The following is a 20,937-nucleotide window of genomic DNA, read 5'->3' as shown; positions in this document are numbered from 1 at the left end:
ATTCACTGTTGCTTCATACAGGCTTAATGCTGAATTGACCTATCCCATAAATAGTAGATAATGTAACTCTGAACCATCTTTTGAGGTATTTTGTCATGTTTATTATGTTCGGTTAGGGCTATTTTGAGTTTTTCAGCGAGGTCCACCTATGCTGCAAATCTTGCAGACAAGCAGTACTTCAGTGTGAGATTGATACATGCACCCAACTGTTCCAAGTTTGGAATGCAGTCAATGCACTGAATATATTGTAGTGATTTTTATATATAGCTGTTTCCCCAGAATCCCCACCCTATGCCACCCACCATAATCCTTCAAACCAAAACATTTTCACAGAGACTTAAATTCAGCTAATAGCACAAACTCACAAATCAGGCCGAACTTGGAGCTCTGCCATGTTAAACAAAGTGTTAATTGCCATCCTAGTATGAAGTATGTACTTGTTTGACTACACCCACTCTGTCCCTGTCTGAATTTCACCTCAGAGAACAGACAGTTTGGCTTGTATTATTATCAACAGCCCACATTCCCTCCAGTCTCTTTCTTATTGGTCTCACATCCCTATGGGGCTCATGATGGCCACGGATTGACTTAATCATCACTTATAGAGTTGGTGTTATTGCTGAAGTATGCCAAGCCCCAGTCAACATGCTGGCTTGGACTTTATTGTATAACTTTAATAGTTAGTTTGCGATTAGAGCTGTTGAAGCCCTATGCTCAAATACAAAAATTAGCTTGGTCTGGCTAACTGCTTGGTTTTTGAGGTAAAGGCACATGTGGCCACAAGTCTTTAGTTGATGGGCTACTGACAGTGGATTTCATGCATCACCATCTAGTCCATATTATGCAGACACATACTGTAACAGAACATAGCAACTCTATAAAATCTGAATGTACCATGTTCCATTTTGACATTCTGAGTCAAATTAACCACTTGAGCCGTACAGTATTTCACAATCTTTCACTTTAATATTTTCATTTTATTTTGTTATTTCTTTGCCCGGATTACATGCCTATAGGGGACACCAGGTTGAAAGTGGTTAACTCTCTTTAGTTTACAGCGTATGGGGAACACACTGTACCTCCAGAACTCAACTCTGTTTTAGAATAAACCCATGTGATTAAATCCTATTTCCTCTGCTGTTTCAGAATTTTCTATGAGCCATTTTTGTCTCCCTGCATTTTTCTTACATATGCAATTCCATGTTCCTTGCCTCTGCTAATTGCAGACTATGAAGCCACAAAGAGCAATTTCAGCTCAGTGAGGGGAGGCAAAGAAACAGAAGAGAGCTATTCTCTCGCCCTTGGAATGACTCAGCTTCCAAGGGCTCTTTATTAATCTTTTTACCTTTCCACTGTGCCACGTTTTTGTGAGCTGACATAAACTTGATTGCTACCTGTGGTTGCCAGTGCTAATGGAGAGGTATATAATAATGATATACCGCCGAGCTGTCGCATTTCCAACTCTGTGGAGATCTTCAGTTCAACAGGGTGTTATCCTAAAAAACGGACTCAATTCAATTTCATGCCCTCTTCACACTCATGTGTTTTGTCCTCTCTTGAACTTTAATCTGAAAGCAGGCTACACTTTGCATTCAGGCACGCACCACAATCTGCATTTATATGTAATCTCATTCAGACTTATTTTGCGATGCAAACATATCCAGGCAGCTGTGGTGATCCACGTGGTGTGCACATCACAGAGGCCCTGACTTGGAGAATGCACACAGACACTGGAAAAAGGCTAGGCAGCTGAGGAAGTGCAAGGTCTCAGAGAAGGTCCTGAAATCTTACCACTCTGCTAACACCCAGAGCATCTTGACAGGGACCATTATCACTGTCTGGTATGGGCCTAGCTCTTCCCATTGTTCCCAAGTTCTGCGAGTGCTGTGGAAGGTGGTGTGGTCGGCCAAGCCCACCACAGGGACTCGGGGAGCTCCCTCCCATTCCTGCAGGAGGCATAATGACAGCAGGTGCTTAAGTATGGAAAAGGGGATAAAGGACAAACACCAACACCACCCCAGTAACGGACTGTTTCTGAGGTGTCTCAAATGCTGGGCTTTTCCCTGAGGCTGTCGGAGCCCTGAAAAAGGACAAGGACACACACATTAAACATTCAATCTGTAACCCCACATATTTTGGCTGGTTACTTACACTATTGTACATATGTACAGTATGTGAATATATGTACTGCACATTCCACTAAATTACCCCCCCCCTTCTGCACATCACCCATTCCTGCTAAAGAGTTTACCCATAGGCTTACCTGTTTCTTGCCTGTACTTTGCCAACTTTATTTTTTATTTTATTACATCCATTATTATCACTATTATTATCTTGTTATATTCATGTATTGTTATTGTTAGCGCAGTCTTGTGGAACATGCCACGCCAACATTTCACTGCCAGCCCCTGTATGAGTGAGTGACAAATAAACCCCTCTTGATTCTATGCTATGGAGTGAATGCTGAATACTGTATATGTGGGTAGGTTAGGGGTAGGAGGACGTCTCCCTTCTCACACGAGGAGGAGGCTGGCCAGGTACCATCAGGTACCATCTGGTGGTGGGGAGTTTGCAGAGAAGGGTCAGGGGGAGTACCACAGGAGGCTGTCTGGTCCTACATGCTGCTGCCATTGTGATTTTCTCATGCTTCTCAAAGGGTGCCAGTTGGCTCTATGAACCCTGAGCAGTCATTCGCCATTCATTCATCATTCAGAAAGAATGATTTACTAGTATGCCCAGTGTAACGGGAAGCCTCGCTCAACCACAATCAGAAATTGCTGTATGACGCCCACTGTTGAAAGACTTTCGGTCGAAAATGAGTTTTGTTTATATAGTGAATTATTGGATGGGGGATCTTTTTCACACAAAAAAAAAACATGGTTAACCGTGGTTATCTGATCTTTTTATAACAGCTAAATGGATTTTAAATCTATATTGAGGCAGTTTAATTTTGTAATGTTTATAAATAGTGGAGTATAATGTACTGTACATCTGTTAGGGAACCACACAAATATGCAAGCTAATGATTTTATTCACATTTGCAAATTGGTCTGTAGTGCATCTGTGTTTTGACTTATAATGGCGAAATGTCCAAACTTAAACTCTTCAGTAACTTATACTGTACTGTAGGTGAATATACATCAAATAAATTGCTGATTGTGTATTTCAAGTGGAGCTTATTATGTATGGCCCGATTACAGTCTGTTTCCTGGCCCCTGATGCATTAATCCTTACGTAGATGTGCCCCGGTGTTGCGCACCAAACAAATAACAGATGCCTGCTCACACAGTGTCGCACTGCGACAGGTTGTGAGCTTGTATATCTGTTAGTTTGGCTATTTTTTCTATTTTTGGTGTGCGATATATCGTGCACAACCAAGTATAAATCATGCATTACTTGGATGAAAGCAGCTGCATGCCATGTTGGTATTACTTGCTTGATTGAGCATGTGGTCACCTCCAGGGTGATTCTCCCCTAGGACAGATGGATATGTCAAAGTCACTGCCAGCTTTTGCTCACTTTGCTGGTGAGGACTTCTGTTTGGATAAAACAATATTGTCATTTGGATATAACAATATTGCCAGTATATCTTGTATTTTCCACAAAAAGAATTTCGGAGACTTTTTTTTTTTATCTATTGGTTCAACTTATTTACTTTTACATTCATTCAGAAACTTTAATCAGTTTGACTCAAGTGAAAGTTTTTCTCCAAGATATTACTTGATTTGTATGGCAATAATTCTGCATTGCAGTGTGCAGAATTCCATAAGTGTGAGTGACAGCACCCTGAATGAAAGATTATTGGTTCCATCTCCAGGATGACTGTGGTATCTTGAACAAAATATCAAACCCTCACTTGCTCACTCATTCTCGGCCACATTGTGTCAGAGCACTGTGGTGATACTTAACCGCTTAAGCCCTATTTAAAAAATAGCAATGCTCTACAAGCTCACAACGTTGTTGCATTGTTGTGAAATTACATTGTCAAAAAACAGGTTGAAAGTGGTTTACACTATGTTGATTTTAATGACTTGTCCCTCTGTCTTGATTCAGTTGGGATGAGAGCAGTTCAATCAGCAGTGGTCTCAGCGATGGAGATGGCGAAGGTTCAGACAACCTCAGCTCGGAGGAATTCAATGTCAGCTCCTCTCTCAACTCTCTCCCCACTACACCACTGGGGTCCAGACGCAACTCCTCGGTCATGGTGAGTGCACAAGCCTGTATGGAAAGAACAAGATTAGATTAGGATTTTCCTGTTGTTAACCCCATGAACACTAGCGTCCCTATCTTGGGCATATCATATTAGGCAAACATAAAAATTTGGCAAGAATAGCCGATCTGCAAGCTCACAACACGCCGTTTTGTGATGCGTTGTGACCTTGTAGATTGGCTATTTTTGACAAAGGGATTAGGTGTAGAGGGAAAAAGGAGATGACCCGTGTAGACCCATAAGGGACCCCAGTCGAATAAATATATAGGATTTAAGTGGTTAATAAAATAAGTGATGATTAGTTGGTTGAGGGAAAGCTCAACTCAAGTCAGAAAAGTTATCTTTGTATGAGTTCCGTTGGCTGTGATTCAGTTTTATTGTCACAATACACTGATCAGGTACGTGTGAAAATCTTAAACTGGTAAGCTCCACCACAATAAAAAACATAAAAATAACAGCTACATAAAAAACAGTATTATTTTTAGGTCGATGTTAGAGATGGAATAATATTCTACACAAGTACACAATGATAAATGCATTTTCCTATGTGCAAATTAAAGGCTGAAGACTCATTACCTTTTTATTATCTACTACAGCAGTGCTCATTTTCTGAGCTCTTGGGTAATTATTTTATTATTATTGGCATTACAATCAAAGTGTGTTTGGTGCCACATTAATTTTGTGTCACATTTATTATGTTGTTATTATCATTTATTGTTTTCTTTTCTTAGGAGAGATGTCTTTATGAGCTCCTTGGGTATTTTATCTCACCTGCACAGATTATTAATACATGTTTACTACTGCTATTTGTTGTTTTACTAGTATTTTCTTGCTGTTGATCATTTGTAATCACTTAGCTCGTATAATATCGTATAATGTATCTTCATGCAACTAAAATAAACTCTGTATTAGGTTTACCTTTGTGAAGGTTTTTTTTTTTTTTTTTTTATTGTTATCCAATATCATCCTTCCCCTCATCCACTCACAACTGGAATGCAGACATAGAGATTGAGCAAAGATTACAGAGAGCGGAGATTACATCCATACACAAACAGTCTGCTGCTCCACAGATAACATAGACACTGTCTGAGACCGTCCTGAGTTGTTACCCATACTCTTCCCACCCTTGTCCATCCAGCTCCGCACCGATGCGGAAAAGCGATCCCTGGTGGAAAGCGGACTGTCTTGGTACAGTGAGGACTGCAAGGCCGGCCACAAGCTTGACGGCGGAGGCTACGACACAGGCAGCCTCAAGACTGAGGCTCCGAGCAAATGGAGAAAGAAGCCTCCAACGCAGGCCATGGCTGAAGACATGGGGTGCAAAGGAGAGCTGAGGAAACCTCAGAGCCTGGGTCAGTCGGGAAACTTCAGGAAAGGACGCAATCCTCCCGTTGGGGTGACTTCCCCCATCACCCACACCTCTCAGAGCATGCTGAAAGTTGCTGGTAAGATCTGTTAACATACTGTATTGAGGATAAGAAGAAGAAAGTCTGCACACTGTTCTCAAGCTCCAAAAAAACGTACTGTTTATTTATGCAACGTTTCGACCTTCTAGGTCTTCATCAGGCAAATAAATATATTTGCCTGAAGAAGACCTAGAAGGTCTTCATCAGAAAAAATAATTTCTTTTTGCCAATAATAATAATGCAAAAACAGAAGTATTTGTTTGCATTTGCTTTTTTTCCCCCCCATATATTTTCATAATAAAAAAGTGTCATATATCGTATCGTATCGATATCGTATCGATGTCGTGAGCCCAATATCGTATCGTTTCATGAAAATAGTGTATCGGTACACCCCTAATGTGCACCCAATCTTCTGTATTGACCATGTTCACACGCGGTGTTTCCCCAACCCCTGAGTATGACGTAAGAACAATATGCCCCCCGTGTGAGTATGGTCAATTATGCTCATATCAGCATGTCTGATTGGACACGGCTGTTTGTCTGTGACTTTGAGACAGTCTGTCTATTTGTTCTAGTCTGTCTGCTGTTATGACTCGCTGCTTTACTTTCCCTCAGTTTCTCACTCTCTTGGTCTCTCTCTCCCTGGAATCCCTCTCCTGAAGTGAGTGGGAGGGTTTCTTTTTGTGATTACTGACCGGTTTTAGCAAGAAATATATGTCATCCCTAACCTCTGGTAAATGGAATCCAAATGCAAGTCTGTTTGTAGAGTAGCCAAGGCGGATATCTGCTCGGTATCAAATGAAATGTAGAAGCTTGCGCTGTTGCCCAGTTTTGATTTGTAGCACTGCACAGTATGTTGGGGGAAAAATTCAATGAAAGATGCACTTAATTGAAAAGACCTGTGTTTGATTTTACTCAAGTATTAGTTTCAAATATAATAACTGAAGCCATGCTTCTCTCGTTGTGTCTCAGAGAAAAGCTTATTTATTTGTCTTTGTAGAGATGGTGGCTTAGTTAGTCCCCTGCAAACCATCATCATCTTTTGCTGTCTTTTAATCTCTCTCTATGCATGATGTAATTAATTAATAGGTGGAGTTCCATTTCCTCGCTGATGCAATTCAGTACGCCTTCAACATGTTTGTCTTTCATTTCAGCTTATATGAGTGATTAATATACAGTATCTGATTGTATGTGTTTTGGCAGCAATCTGATGGGGAAAAACATGACTATTGGCCTAATGCTTTTCAGTTTGCGTGACTGCTAGACGGGAATGATTGAGTGGCCTGTAGGGTTTGTTTGACTCTTTAGTTTAAGTAATCCTCAAAACCAAAATTTATATTAAGCCAATCAATGATAAGCACAAATAATATCCTAAAATACTATATCAGTACAGTATGTTACAACAACCTTCCTTTGCCAAGGACCCCCAAAAAAAGAAAAAGTTGATCTACAAACTCAAAATATTGTGAGCTTTTACTGTATATCAGGTACTTTCGCTACTTTGGAAAAATTATATATTTGACAATTATGACAATAATTGAAATAAGAACCACTGTGTTTTCTATTCACACAGCCTTACAGCCCATCTGAGATTTATGTGTCAGTATAGGTGAGTCATACAGTACATCTCGTCATGGGCACATAAAAACATCTGTAAGTAAATACAGATGTTCCTTGCGTATATGTTGTGTGTGCTCTAATGGCGTGCATGATATACAGTACAGATACTTTTATGTGTCTCCATCCAGTTAGAGAATAATGATGTGTGACCAAATGGGATATTTTATCCATTCCAATGTGACTCGTAACGCTGTCACCAGGCCACCCTCCTGCTGGTGTTTTCACCTTTAGATCACCGTCTGTCAGTCCTCTCCAGGCACATAACTGGACCTCAATGTGAAACTCATTACTGAAATATTTCAGTAAAATATTTTCAGTAACAGAGAGACTGTTGTTTTTCTTTCTTTCTTTCTTTCTTTCTTTCTTCTTTCTTTCTCGCAGCACCTAAAAGTGAGAAGCCACAGGACAAATCCAAGATGTCCATCAAGACCTCTGGCCTGCAGCGTTCTCGCTCTGATGCAGGAAGGGACCACCATGGAGATTACCGCAAGCCCCCGTCTGGCTTAGTGAAGCCCAGTGCTGGAGCCTCCTTCGGCTACAAGAAGCCACCCCCGGCCACTGGCACCGCCACGGTTATGACAGCAGGGGGCACCACCATCTCCAGTGGCTCAGCCACCGTGGGCAAGACCCCCAGGTCCTCTGGCATCCCTGTGAAGCCTGTGGGTGGGGGACCACCTACGGGTCGCAAGAACAGCTTCGATGCCAGCAGTGAGCATGGCTTCCTCGGTCCTAATGCCCGAAACAGCCTTCAGTACCGCAGCTTGCCACGACCGGCCAAATCGAGCGCTCTCAGCGTGATAGGCCGCCCGGCGTCCCGGCCCACTGGTGGTACCATGGATGCCAGTCTGCTTAGCCTGAAACCCATGCCCCTTGCCTCCACGAGTCCACGGGTGAAGGAGCCTGCAACTGGCAGCAGTAAGATGGCCAGCCGAACCAGCACAGGCCCTGTCAACCAGACAGACAGGGAGAAGGAGAAGGAAAGAGCCAGAGCCAAAGCCTCCGACATGGACTGCTGTTCTTCTCTAAAAGGAGACAACAGCCAATCAGAGTGCACAGGAGAATCTACTGTTAAATTGCATGGTCTGAGACGGACCAGCAGTAGTAAATACCCTGAGCTGTCGCCCACTACACCAAGGTCCGTTAACATTGATATTTTTATACTGTATTTGACGTTGACGTGAAGAAATACATCAACAGTACACAACAAGAAAAGATAGTGTCAACATGTTTACAGTATAGCACACGTTGTTGTCACTTGTCAAGTTGGATATGTAGGTGATGAGATCTACTTTTAAAATACTTGTATAAAACTTTTTCAAATGACGTAATATATCCAACTATTTATATAAGGGAAAAAGCAACTGCATGCGTCAGGACTGTATGGTGCACTCATGCCTTATGCATGACTCTGCGAATATCTCCAAACAGCATGTCTCAGGACCCTCGTTTCCTGTGCCACCTGTTGACTGTTCTGTCTCCTCATGTCTAATTCATAGGATGCTCAACTGCAAGTCTCTGGGGCGTCCTCCTAGCTTGGCTCACCTAGACAAGGTCAACTCCAACAGCCTGGACTCCTGTGTGATCATCCAGGACCTGCCGCCCAAAGTCCCCCCTTACTCCAAGCTCCAGGACCTGGCCGGGTCTCGCGTTGCCCCTCGCCTCACTCCCAGCCCGGCCCCTGTCCTTCACATTGACTCCCCTGGGTCGTACACCAGCGAGTGTCTGAGCGGGCGCAGCTCTCCACTGCTGTACCCCAAGTTGTCGGGCATGCACCGCAGCATGGAGTCCCTGCCACTCCAGATGAGTGTCCCACCCTGTGGGAGGTATTTCAGGACAGAGGCACAGGACAAGGGGGAGACGAGGGGGACGGGAACCTGGGGGGCAGGGAGCAGAACATCCCTAAACCTCCCTGACAGGTGGGTCAAGGCTGGAGAGTTTAAAAAAAATATATATATATATATTTATAAAAAGGCAGCACTCAGTAGATGAATGGTGTTGACACTTACTCCCTGTACCTGTGCCGTTTCATTCTCACTCCTATTGCTGCTATGACACCTGAATTTCCCTCCCACGATCATTAAAGGATTATCGAGTAGTCCAGAAAATGATTTGATCTACGGGCAACAGATCTTAACACAGATCTTTCTACTGCATATGTTGACCACAGTACCTGTACTGTTTGATGAACAACTGTCTTTCATTATGTGTGTTTATTATTCTCTCTGTATTTATGGCAACTTGTCTTTCTTTACAGTTTGCAAACTGACAGGAACACCCTACCGAAGAAAGGCTTAGAGTATGTCTCAATAATAACTTCTCAATAATTACAAGAACATTGTATCTGAAGGCTTATGCTCCATTACAACTTTGTTTACAATTAATTCTCTCTCTCTCTCTCTCTCTCATGTCAGACGCTACAGCTCTAGCCTATCAGAGAGTGACGGAGCAGGGAAACAGGGGAGGCGTCACTCCCACAACATAGTCAGTATGACGGAGAGCGACAGCCCACCTCAGCTGCCCTCCCCCACCCGTGCTCTGCACCCGTCCTCTGGCAGAGCCCCTCTCACCAACGTCGGTGAGTCCACTGCATCAGCTTTCCTGCCAGGTTCCAAAAAGCTCTCCCGCTATGAGCGTTGAACCTGATAAGACTGCAGAGACTCGTTAAGCTGCCAAAATACCATTGCTTATTGGCTGTTTAAGATTTGCAAAAGAAGGACAAAGTTCATTTCATGTCAACTCACAGCTGAGAATGACAAGTTAACCCCTCAAAGCCTTAGAAACACCATGTTGACATACAGTAGTTAATATTATAAATATACAATACATTTGTGTTATGAGGTGATATCAGGTTATTATTATGCTATTAAACCAAGTGGAAAATGACTATGCCACATGTAGAGTCATTTCATTTTGGCCAGAGAGGTGATGGGAGGGTTGGGGGGGAAACTTTATCTATATTTATCTGTTTTACTGTTGTGGACCATCAGTGTCTACTTACACTGTGTCATCAGAATAAGGCGGCATCCCTAGATGTGTGTGTGTGTGTGTGTGTGTGTGTGTGTGTGTGTGTGTGTGTGTGTGTGTGTGTGTGTGTGTGTGTGTGTGTGTGTGTGTGTGTGTGTGTGTGTGTGTGTGTGTGTGTGAGACTGAGAAAGATTCAGACTTTTGGACACTGCGTTTACCCTTAAACTTGCATTTCTCTCACTCTCCATCACAACTTCACACTCTCAACCTTTCTTTCATCGTAGTCACCCCAATTTCGAGTGGCCCCCACAGGATCACCCGCTCTAACAGCATAGGCCCTCCCAGCGAATCAGCTTTCGACCTCTATGGTTCATCTCCCCTCGGCAGCAGTATGTCACTGGCTGACAGACCCAAGAGCATGATGCGATCTGGGTCGTTCCGTGAGCCTGGCGAAGATGGTGAGCACTCAGAGAAACCCCCTTCTTCTGGGGAGCCACCCAACATGACCTAAAGCCTGAATTATACATAGTCGTACAAAGGTGTCCCGCACTGAAAATAGCTCATTGTGAGCTTGTAGATCGGCTATGTTCAGCATAGGACACTGGTGTGCAGTGAAGTATAAATCAGGCTTAAGATGAAAGAGAGCTATTCTGTACGAAATCTGGCTTGTTTTTCTGAACAGAGAGATGAAGAGCAAGTATTAGGGATGAGTTATATAAGGGCCTAATGAGCTGACCGAAAACTGGGTCAGCTTATTAGTCCCATTTCTAAGACTTTCTCTCCGTCTTTGCTTGGATGTACTTCATCTCTTTAGTATTGTCAGCACTCTTTTTGATACTACAGCTCATCATTTCCTCTCACTGTGTCACGCACACGATAATGTCGTACTGATCCTGTACGTTGTGTTGTGTATATGTAGTAAATATGCATCGTATAGCAGAGATTGGGTAGCCAATTAAATGTCCCATGCTCTTCCTAATGATCAACGTATTACTTTCTCATTTGTTATTTTCCAGTACATGGTTCTGTCCTCTCTCTGGCATCGAATGCCTCATCAAACTATTCCGCGGTGAGTAGATAGTTATTTCTTGCAGACTGTGTTGCCTTTGTTGTTTCTGTTATTTACCGTATATGCAATTTGTCAAGTGATGCTATTTTTTATTTTTTTATTAAGTGTATTTATGAGCTAAACTGCTTTTTGTTCACTTGATCAAGTGATAATTTAACATAATTTCGGAGTGCATTAAAGGGGAAGATAAAGCATCTCTTGCAAGGCTGCGTCACTGCACCAAATTAGGGTCACTTAGCAGTAATAAAAGACACCCACACACTGTCTGCACTTGCTTATTAAAGATCTTTATTGAGCAAGTGCAGACAATGAGCAGGTGTATTTTAGTCCCTAGGTATTGCATTTTGAAATAACAATGTATCTCGATGACAGCTGTAATACAGTTCTAAAGTTGGAATCAACTTACTCTAATGGAGACTGTAAATACTGTAGGCGACATACAATCCAACAGTTATAATTCTGTTGTTATTCATTTTGTTATTTCTATTGCATGCATATGCTTGCTTTGATTTGTTTTATTTTCACAATCTTACTCTTATTCTGTTAATTTTGTTTCAATATCATTGCAACAGTTTACTTTTAGTGTAACAAAACTGCAAAAAAGAAAAAGAAAGTTAGGAGTCTGAAGTGTGGTTGAGACACACAAATAAAATTGCCAAAGAACAGCTTTTGGGTTACTTAAAACTTTATTGTAGGGTTGTCCGATATTGGCTTTTTTACCGATAACCGATATACCGATATTGTCCAACTCTTAATTACCGATACCGATATCAACCGATACCGATATATGCGGGGATTATTGTGATTAGGGTAAGCTCAAATTTCATATCACACACACCATATACAGTAAGAACTCCTGTAACTTATTTATAAAGCAAAAAAAAAAAAAAAAAAAAAAAACATTTTTTTTTTTTTTCAAAAACCGATACCGATATTTTCCCGATATCAATTTTTATGCTAATATCGGCCGATAATATCGGGAGGCCGATAAAATCGGACATCCCTACTTTATTGCTCTAAAATGAAAATGTTCTTTTGCATTTGAATACCCTATACTGTAAGTAGCAGTGTGCCTACATTTCACCTTCTTGGTTTACCAATACCACAGTTTAACAATATTTACATTCAGTGACCTCCTAACCCCTTTTGAACTCATTCTCACAATCAAATGTATGACCTCAAATGCCCACCACATAACCTCATAAGCTCCCACCGGCCTGCTACCAAGCACATCATTTAACACCTGTTATCTATCTCTAGCGTCAAATATAATTTACTACGTCTAGTTAGTGCCCTTATCTGCCCCCTGAAGCTCACATTGTGACCCTATTCCCCCTTACTGTTTGTTTATTTACCTTCACCATGCCGTCTTTAGAACGAGGAGAGGATACAAGGAGAGGTAAGGCAAACAGGCTGGTCCTCTTCTGCCCACTCTATGTCCTTTTCACCATATCATGTCTCCATATCCATTCCACCAAGTCCCTCCATCCATCCAACTGTGTCTGTTTCTCTGTCTTATGAGTTCACAGCCGGCTTCATTTTCTTTTATCTTTTAATATCGTCTATTTGACAATATCTGCCTTCATTTTTTTGCCTACATTTTTTCACATTTAATGAAAAATGTCCAGTGCCAGTAAATTTAACCCATTAAGACCTGAGGCCGATTCTACAAAGGCCTTCTAAATCAGTAGTTCTCAAACTTTTTTCGTAATTTCAAATTATTCAACATTTTTCAAACACTTTCAAGATTTTTCCCAAATGTCCAAAAACAGCAGACGTACAAGCTCGCAGTGCGGCACGAAGTGACGCGCTGTGAGCTTGTATATCTGCTATTTTTTAATAGCCAACTCAAAAATATAGAATAACACAGATGCTTAAAGGGTTTAGAGTAAGAATTGACCCAGATTTGACTGTAGGCCTGTAGTGAAGAATCATTCTGATCTCCATCTGAAACTTTTACCAGAAAACATGTGGCATTTCATGGCTGTACAGTATTTCATTATCATGGTAAAAGCCTGACTTAACATCCTCATACAGTACTTGTGTGATCAGTGTCAATTTGTCTGTAAGGTACACAGTCTCCCCACTGCTTGGTCTTACTGTCCACTCTTTTCATAGCAAATCCGCAAATTGAGACGAGAACTGGAGTCTTCCCAGGAGAAGGTTGCCACCTTGACCACACAGCTCTCTGCCAATGTATGTATATTAAATATTGCCAGTGTTGAACATCTGTATACCACCATTTAGCCGGATCTTTCGGCGAGAATACTTCAAGTTTACTGTAGTTTCACGTGCAATTTATAGTTCTGTGTCAGAGGAATATTTTCTAGCTTCCCTTTGGCAAGCCAATCTCTTAATGTCTTGTGTTGGATACATTACAAGTGTTTGGTCCGAGTGAGAATGCATCATGTAAATTGTACTGCCGCTGGGTAGAAGAGATTATGTTGATCCATTAGTTGTAACTGAGTTTCACTATGTTTCACTATCCAAGCCATTTTAAAATATATGCATCAGGTATCAATGAGGTAAAAACCTGAGTATTTAAGAGAGTGAGGTGTGAGAGAAGTGTATCCTGAGTCGATTTCTGAACATTGTTGTTAAGTTGTTAGCACCATGAGGCATATATCTATGCATAATCTACAGACCAAAAAGAAAACAAGTATCAATCACAGTAGACAGGATTGGCTGGATGTGTGTGTGTGTGGGTGTGCATGTTTTTGTGTCGCACCCCCAGGGATGTATTACAACCACTCCCAAGTGATTTAAGAGTGATTTATCACTTTCTGCACCACATGCAGGCTTAGAGTAACCATGTCATTTTCCAGGATCTCTTGCTGTGTATTGCGTTTGTCCACTTTTGTTATAGTCCACACACACACACACACACACACACACACACACACACACACACACACACACACACACACACACACACACACACACACACACTCCTCTCCCTATTACTGCTCTCACTTTTCATCCTCCTTTAGCTAACGTTGTTTAGTCTATTAGTCACCATGCTCCAACTTATTATATTAAGCAAGGGATTATCAACAATGAACTGTGTGATTATGGAAAAATGATGCATGATGTGGAGGCTAATTCCACATAATACGCTCCACAGAATGTATTATTTTGAAATAACCGTACGGCTCAGAATTGTTCATCACGCTTATGCAATGGTCACTTACCATCAATATAAGCAGTGTTTATTCATGTTTTTAGGCAATATGCTCTTAAGATGCACACACATCCTCAGAAGGAAGCAATGTGGGAATGTCAGTGCTATAGAGTGGTGAATGAATAGAGGAATTGTAGTGACTGAGTGAGGATTGAACCAAGGCCCTTCTGATTCCCAGATAACCACTCGAACTTGTGAACTATTGCCTCCCCAAAAGGAGAAAACTGATGTTTAAAGATGCTCTATTTGCATTGCATCGACTGCAATTGGATATATGATAATATAATTCAAAATGCTTTCAAAATGTTTTTTTTTTTTTACATACAACTATGACATTTATAATACTGCATTAAAACATTTTATACAGTATAAGTATACCATAACTGTATTGCAATAGTTTTTTATAATATCAGGGGGAAAAATAAGAATACATAAGCAATTACTGTAGCCCAAATGGCCTTATGGAAGAACCAGCCTTAATACACAATCTCAGACACTGACACACACAAATACAAATAGATTGCAATCTAAGAAATATCCATTCATTAATTTAGATTAGAACGATGACGAACAGTAATGTGAAAGTAATGCACACCCTCTGGCCAATCATAATCGAGTATTGCCTGTGGCCATGGTATGAATTAATAATAGATAATAGATTTCTGCATGATGAAATAATTATAATGATTCATGGAACCCTTGAACTATAACTATTAATAGCATTAGAGATATCCTCTAGTATCTGTGTTACAGTATGTGATGTGTGAAATAACCAGAGCCTAGTTTCATAGAGTAAATAGCTATGTGATACAGCAAATTCCTCTGCAAATAACCAACAAATCAACAAGTTCAAATTTGTCAAATGTGTTTGTGTGTGAGCTTCAGTCGGTGTAGATCCATAATAGGACCTTGAACTAGGGCGGCGCAATTATGGCTAATCCTGATTATCATTATCAGTTACTTTGCTTAGTATTGTAATCGTGATTCTTTCTCACGGTTATTGGTCATGAAAAAGGGATGTTTTTACTATTTTCTTACTGTCTCTGTTGCTCATTGTGCTTATCAGCCTCTGTGATTGTATTGCTCCTCTGTGAGGCTGATGGATGGAGAAGATGGGTTGTACAGTGTTCTGGTTATATTATACTTTGTATAATTTTTTAAAGGTACAACGATCTAACCAAATATGTTGTATGAATTAGTTGCCAAGTTTCAGTGAAACATAATATCACCATTTTTTATTACTTTCGATTAATTGGACAGCCCTACTTCGAATCCAGGCCTAATATCGCTGTCCCTCTTTCCTCCTTGTACTTTTGGACTCACCGCTGCCCCCTGCTTGGCTCCCATTGACCCACGCCATTGGATGTTGGGTGTATCAGCTTGGCCAGGTTTGTTCCACTGTCACTTCCAGAACCTTCTCTCCGTCCGTACGGTGTCGCATGATTCCTTTTGACTGAAGCCCAGGCCAGCGGGTGGCCGTCAGAGATACCTGTTTGGTTCGTGGCGTGACACTGCCGCAACTGACACTTCACCTCAAAGCATGTAGACCATTATCGTTACAGTAAACCACACACACTGACCTTAACATTCCATCATCAAAGGAAACAGAAAGATCTGTTGCAAAGCAACACGCTGAGAGAACAAAATAACCGTGAATCACTGCAACATCTAATGCTGCAGTCATGAAACACAGAGTTCAATAGTGATCCACATTGCATTATACACATCATATTTTTGAAGAGGTCTGTGCCCAGGCGTCAGGTCGCTGTCATCCCTCACATCCGTCACCTAACCCCTTATTTCATCTTTGACATCTCCCACAGCTGGTCATTGCTCCATCCCTCCCATGTCCTCCCTGCAGAAGGAGAGAGCCATTTGCTTGATCCTGAACCTGTGAGACTGCAGACCTTTCTGTTGCAGCCTGTGACTCATATTTCTCTCCTGTCTTTGTGTGTTTGTCTATTCTCTCGCTCTCTCTCTCTCTCTCTCTCTCTCTCTCTCTCTCTCTCTCTCTCTCTCTCTCTCTCTCTCTCTCTCTCTCTGTGTCTCAAAAGGCTAACCTGGTAGCTGCATTTGAGCAGAGCCTGGCACTGATGACAGCACGCCTACAGACGCTGTCTGCCTCCTCAGAGCAGAAGGTATCACATCCAGAAATCAGTCTGTTTTGTTTTATTCCATTATAATTATGTTATTTCATTTCATTGGAAAGTTTGAGCATTTTGTATTATTTTAGCATTTTGTCTCCCAAGATACTGTAAGTCCTTGTATGAGTTGTTCCCTTGACCATACCCAGCACATACATTATCCTCTTTAGAGTGAATACCCCAAAACACCATTACCCTTATGGGGAATAACCTCGAAAACGGTCCAAGGAAAACTTCCAGTGGTGGACTAATTGATGGAAAGAGAAGTTGGAACACTCTTGAAAACACAGGCAGAAAAAAATGGTTCTTAAGCTCAGGTTTTATTCCATTATGTACAGGATCTGATGTTTCAAGCTCACATGGTGGCCTCCTCAAAGGTACAGTACCTGCACATACCAAAGAGCCTATTACTGTATGTATAGCCTTGTCACCACTTAACCCATTAAGACCTGAGGCTGATTTTACAAATGCCTTCTAAATCAGTACTTCTCACACCAAAAAAACTAGCAGATGTACTGTACAAGCTCTTAGCGCGGCACGAAGTGACGCCCTATGAGCTTGTATATCTGCTATTTTTTAATAGCCAACGCTAAAATCCAAAATTACACAGATGCTTTCCCAGTTTCAATGGGTTAAGGAAACAAAGTCACAATGAAAAATGATATAATGGCATCATTCAAATAGAAAGAATAAATAAACGTGACAATAATAGTAACTAGAAAAGGGTGCTCCTCAGAGCGTAGGTCTTCGGCACATTTCCGGAGGAAACTGGGAAATAGTGTTTCCAAAACATTCGGTTTGAGTTTTTATGTTTGTGACGGCCCCTATAGAGGCCCCTCAACAGGTGATTCCAATTTGGGATTGAATGGGTGTAGGGCTCGTGATATACTGTAGCCTATGCCATTTTTGGTTAAGAAATAGGCTTAAACTTTTTTTTTAAAGCAAATGGTATATTATATAAAAATCCTGTTTGAGGGTCATTGTCACATGACTAACAAGATTGTTTGTACCTAATGTGGTGGGGGAAGAAAAACAGTACAAACAGTGATATTTGTAGCATTTGTGGCATCCCTATGGGTAGCTCTGTGTTAAGATTGGGGTAAATCAGACTCATTATTTAGCAATCTTTTGTAAAAATGGGTCCTTTGTAAAACTGTAGACGCCAATGAAGCCAATCAGAGTGGAATATGAAAAATCTTAATAATACATACAGTACATCAAATAACTCCACAGACGATGTGTACCATTTGTGTGAGGTTAGGACTAATGTGTAGGAGTAATAGCAAGAGCTTTTTGAAGAAAATGTGAAATAGTGAAAAATGTGGCCTAAATAGGGAGTTGCATCATGATCCAAGGAATCCAGGGACAATTTTGAATCTACAATCTACGGTTCAACATAAAGCGGCCTGTTATAGTGCCACCATGAGGCCGATTTGAAAAAAATTGGGGTGGAGGTTCTTCCTTGGCCTATTAGGAACGTGCATGCAAAGCTTCACACTGATTGGTCCAGCGGTGTCTGAGATTAGTTGTAAACTCACTGACACACATACACAACACGGACAGGGGCGAAAACATAGGGCCCTATCTTGCGCACCGCCTTACCCTATATCTCTAAACTTTTTTGCCATTTTACTATGTTCAAAAACATTTAAAAATGTTTCAAATAGCTAATCTACAAGCTCACAATGTGTCGATGTAGATCGGCTAGTTGAACTATTTTAAATGTTTTTAATGTTTTTAAAAATAGTAAAATATGGCTAATACATTTAGGCATTAGGCTGCACACAAAATAGGGCCCTTTTGTCTTCGCCTCCTGACCTGTCGGCCTGGCAAACACAATAACTGAGTTTATTTAAACACATTATTCACCTTCCCTTCTACAGGAATCTGAGTTGTCTGAGCTGAAAGATACCATTGAGATCTTGAAGGTCAAAAACACAGAAGCGCAGGAAATCATCCAGGTGGCTTTGAGTAACCCAGACACAGAGGTCACACCAACAGGTAGGGGTCATATGCTGTATATCTGTATATCATTTTTATAAGTTGGCTAAGTATAATTTTGGAAGGAGAACCGTTCCTTAGATGTGACCGATTGTGTAAATTTGACCATAACCTTTTACCCCAAAAGTTAATTATCTGGTTGTGTTAGCCTACTGATCATTCCCAGCAGGTTTCATGAACATCCACCCATCTGTTCTTGATTGTTACCTTGACATTGATAGTGACCTTCACATGAACATTTGTTCTCAGGTTATATTGCTCACAGACAAGACAGACAGAGAGATACATGCACGCACTCACGCACACACACACACGCACGAGCACCCACACACACACACACACGACTGATTACAATGCCCTGCCATGCATTGCTTCGGTCAGGGTATCTGAATCTGCGATGGAGAAAGCGTACAGAATCTTTTTTTCCTTTCTAAATTATACTAATTTGCTTCCAGCATCTTCCTGAGACTGTTTTGCAGTGTGCAGTAGCACTCCCATTACCATTTATTTAATGTATTCATTATTTAAATCCGCTGAACAGAACTGCTGATCAACCGTCAGAACTCGTCAGAGAGCCTCTCCAGTCTCAACAGCAACACCAGCCACTCCAGTCTGGGTAGTCTGAACTTGAAGGAGCAGGAAGCCAAGAAGAAGAAGAAGAAGAGCTGGGTGAGCGCAGAATATTTTCTGTGGTGCTGTTCCTATGTCATTATATAACGCTCGCAAAATAGTTCTAAATGTTTGCGTAAAGGTCACATTCACACCAGGTGCTTGAATGATTCAGAGAGCATCAGATATGTTGTCAATCACCACCAAATATCGTTGCTGTCGGGTGCAAACCTCATACAGTATATCCAAAACTGTTACTTTTCAGGAGTCAAAATTCAATTGCAAAAATTGCAGATCTACAAGCTCAACACATGTTGCATCGCGACACGTTTCGAGCTTAATGATCGGCTGTTTTTGCTACTTTTATGTGAGACACTGTAGTGTGACGAAGAGGTTTCTCCCCAACAGCAACGATATATAAAGTGCCAAAACCTCCCGGCAGATATTTTATTATTCTATGTGGTATACTGTAGCCCACACAACTGGTACTGCAATCTGTTGTCTGCAATTATCTGTATCAACATTTAACTTAAGTCTTGTATGTCTGCTATGGGTTTATCAGGCACAAGTAATCTTGAGGACTGAAATGGATGACTTGCAATGTGATTTGTCCAGCAAATTACCACTCTTTGTTTTGGTTTGTAGTCATCAGTCACATACTCTAAACCAGGGGTCTGTTGCAGATTAAACTCTTTAAAAAAAAAAAACTTTTTTAAACTCTTTTTTCTCTCTACACCAAACCTCTTTGCCCAAAATAGCCGATCTACAAGCTCACAACGCCTCGCAGCGTGAGGCGCTGTGAGCTTGTAGATCTGCTATTTTTGGCTAAAGTTCTCCGCAGAAAAGGGATGCTAGGGTTCAAGTGGTTAATGTAAAAAATATCATATCACACAAAGATTTTGCGAGCCCCCTGTAGTAACTCTGAGGATCCCCTAGGGGTCCTGGACCCCCTGTTGAAGACCCCTGCTGTACGCCTTTCGGTTTGTCCTTCTGCATGTGTGTATGAGATTCTCTCCTTTCCCTGTTACAATAGCCTGTTAATGTATGACTCTGATCTCTCTTCCATGCTTCCATGCTTTTTCTTTCAGGTCTACGAGGTGAGTAATTTATAGAGTTCCAAGCCCTAATCCCCTGACCTTTCCAGCCTTTCCAGCCTGCAGCCCCATTTATGAGTCGTACTAGTGAAGTTTTTGGAAGATTAGTCTCTTGATATAGAAATCCTACACTTCATTTTCTGACTCACTGTGCTGTGGCCATATTTGATCATTTTAAATGTCATGCTGATATTTTAAGTATGATTCGAATTAGCTACAGTAGATAATCTACATAATGAAATTCTTCTGTGACAGAGGAACTATAAAAGTTGATGAATGAAGTACGTAATCATTTCAGTAGTGTTAACATGCAGTCAAATTAGAATTCCCTGATAGAGCGTATTTAAGTAACATTTAACAATAACACTCTTCTTTGTTAGGTTTTTGTTAGTAACAACATGTTTAGTTACAATTGTGGGGGCTAGTCACTAAGGCATTAATACATGAGAGACTGTGATATATTTGTATTATATCACAGCTGTGATATATATCACAGCTTCATTTCAGGTGTGTTTTCATCTTAACCATTAATTAGTATGTGGTATTAAACTCTGTTCATACAATGTTATCCATCAACAGGGTCAAACTACAGTACACTCATACAGCAGCATTATTCAGAACAAGGTTGATCCTACATAC

At 41.1% G+C, this 20,937-nt stretch overlaps 1 protein-coding gene across 5 annotated transcripts in view; it reads left to right on the top strand.

Moving 5' to 3' along the window:
* Positions 1-20,937, top strand: part of nav1b (neuron navigator 1b) — an 89,047-nt gene that overhangs the window by 55,385 nt on the left and 12,725 nt on the right. For 3 of the 5 annotated variants that reach the window (XM_084063184.1, XM_084063181.1, XM_084063185.1), the window contains 14 exons: positions 4,054-4,204; positions 5,349-5,655; positions 7,618-8,371; positions 8,733-9,152; positions 9,491-9,532; positions 9,648-9,811; positions 10,485-10,658; positions 11,217-11,269; positions 12,645-12,668; positions 13,388-13,465; positions 16,505-16,588; positions 16,933-16,971; positions 18,478-18,595; positions 19,137-19,264. In XM_084063184.1, coding sequence (XP_083919310.1) covers positions 4,054-4,204; positions 5,349-5,655; positions 7,618-8,371; positions 8,733-9,152; positions 9,491-9,532; positions 9,648-9,811; positions 10,485-10,658; positions 11,217-11,269; positions 12,645-12,668; positions 13,388-13,465; positions 16,505-16,588; positions 16,933-16,971; positions 18,478-18,595; positions 19,137-19,264 — 2,536 coding nt within the window. The remainder of the gene's footprint in view (positions 1-4,053; positions 4,205-5,348; positions 5,656-7,617; positions 8,372-8,732; positions 9,153-9,490; positions 9,533-9,647; positions 9,812-10,484; positions 10,659-11,216; positions 11,270-12,644; positions 12,669-13,387; positions 13,466-16,504; positions 16,589-16,932; positions 16,972-18,477; positions 18,596-19,136; positions 19,265-20,937) is intronic. The other 2 variants (XM_084063182.1, XM_084063183.1) reach the window with 2 other exon arrangements.

Source organism: Gymnoscopelus microlampas, assembly GCF_963454915.1.
Source record: "Gymnoscopelus microlampas genome assembly, chromosome: 7".
Lineage (NCBI taxonomy): Eukaryota > Metazoa > Chordata > Actinopteri > Myctophiformes > Myctophidae > Gymnoscopelus > Gymnoscopelus microlampas.
The sequence above is the reverse complement of the archived record's forward strand: the minus strand, read 5'-3'. Positions and strand labels throughout refer to the sequence as shown.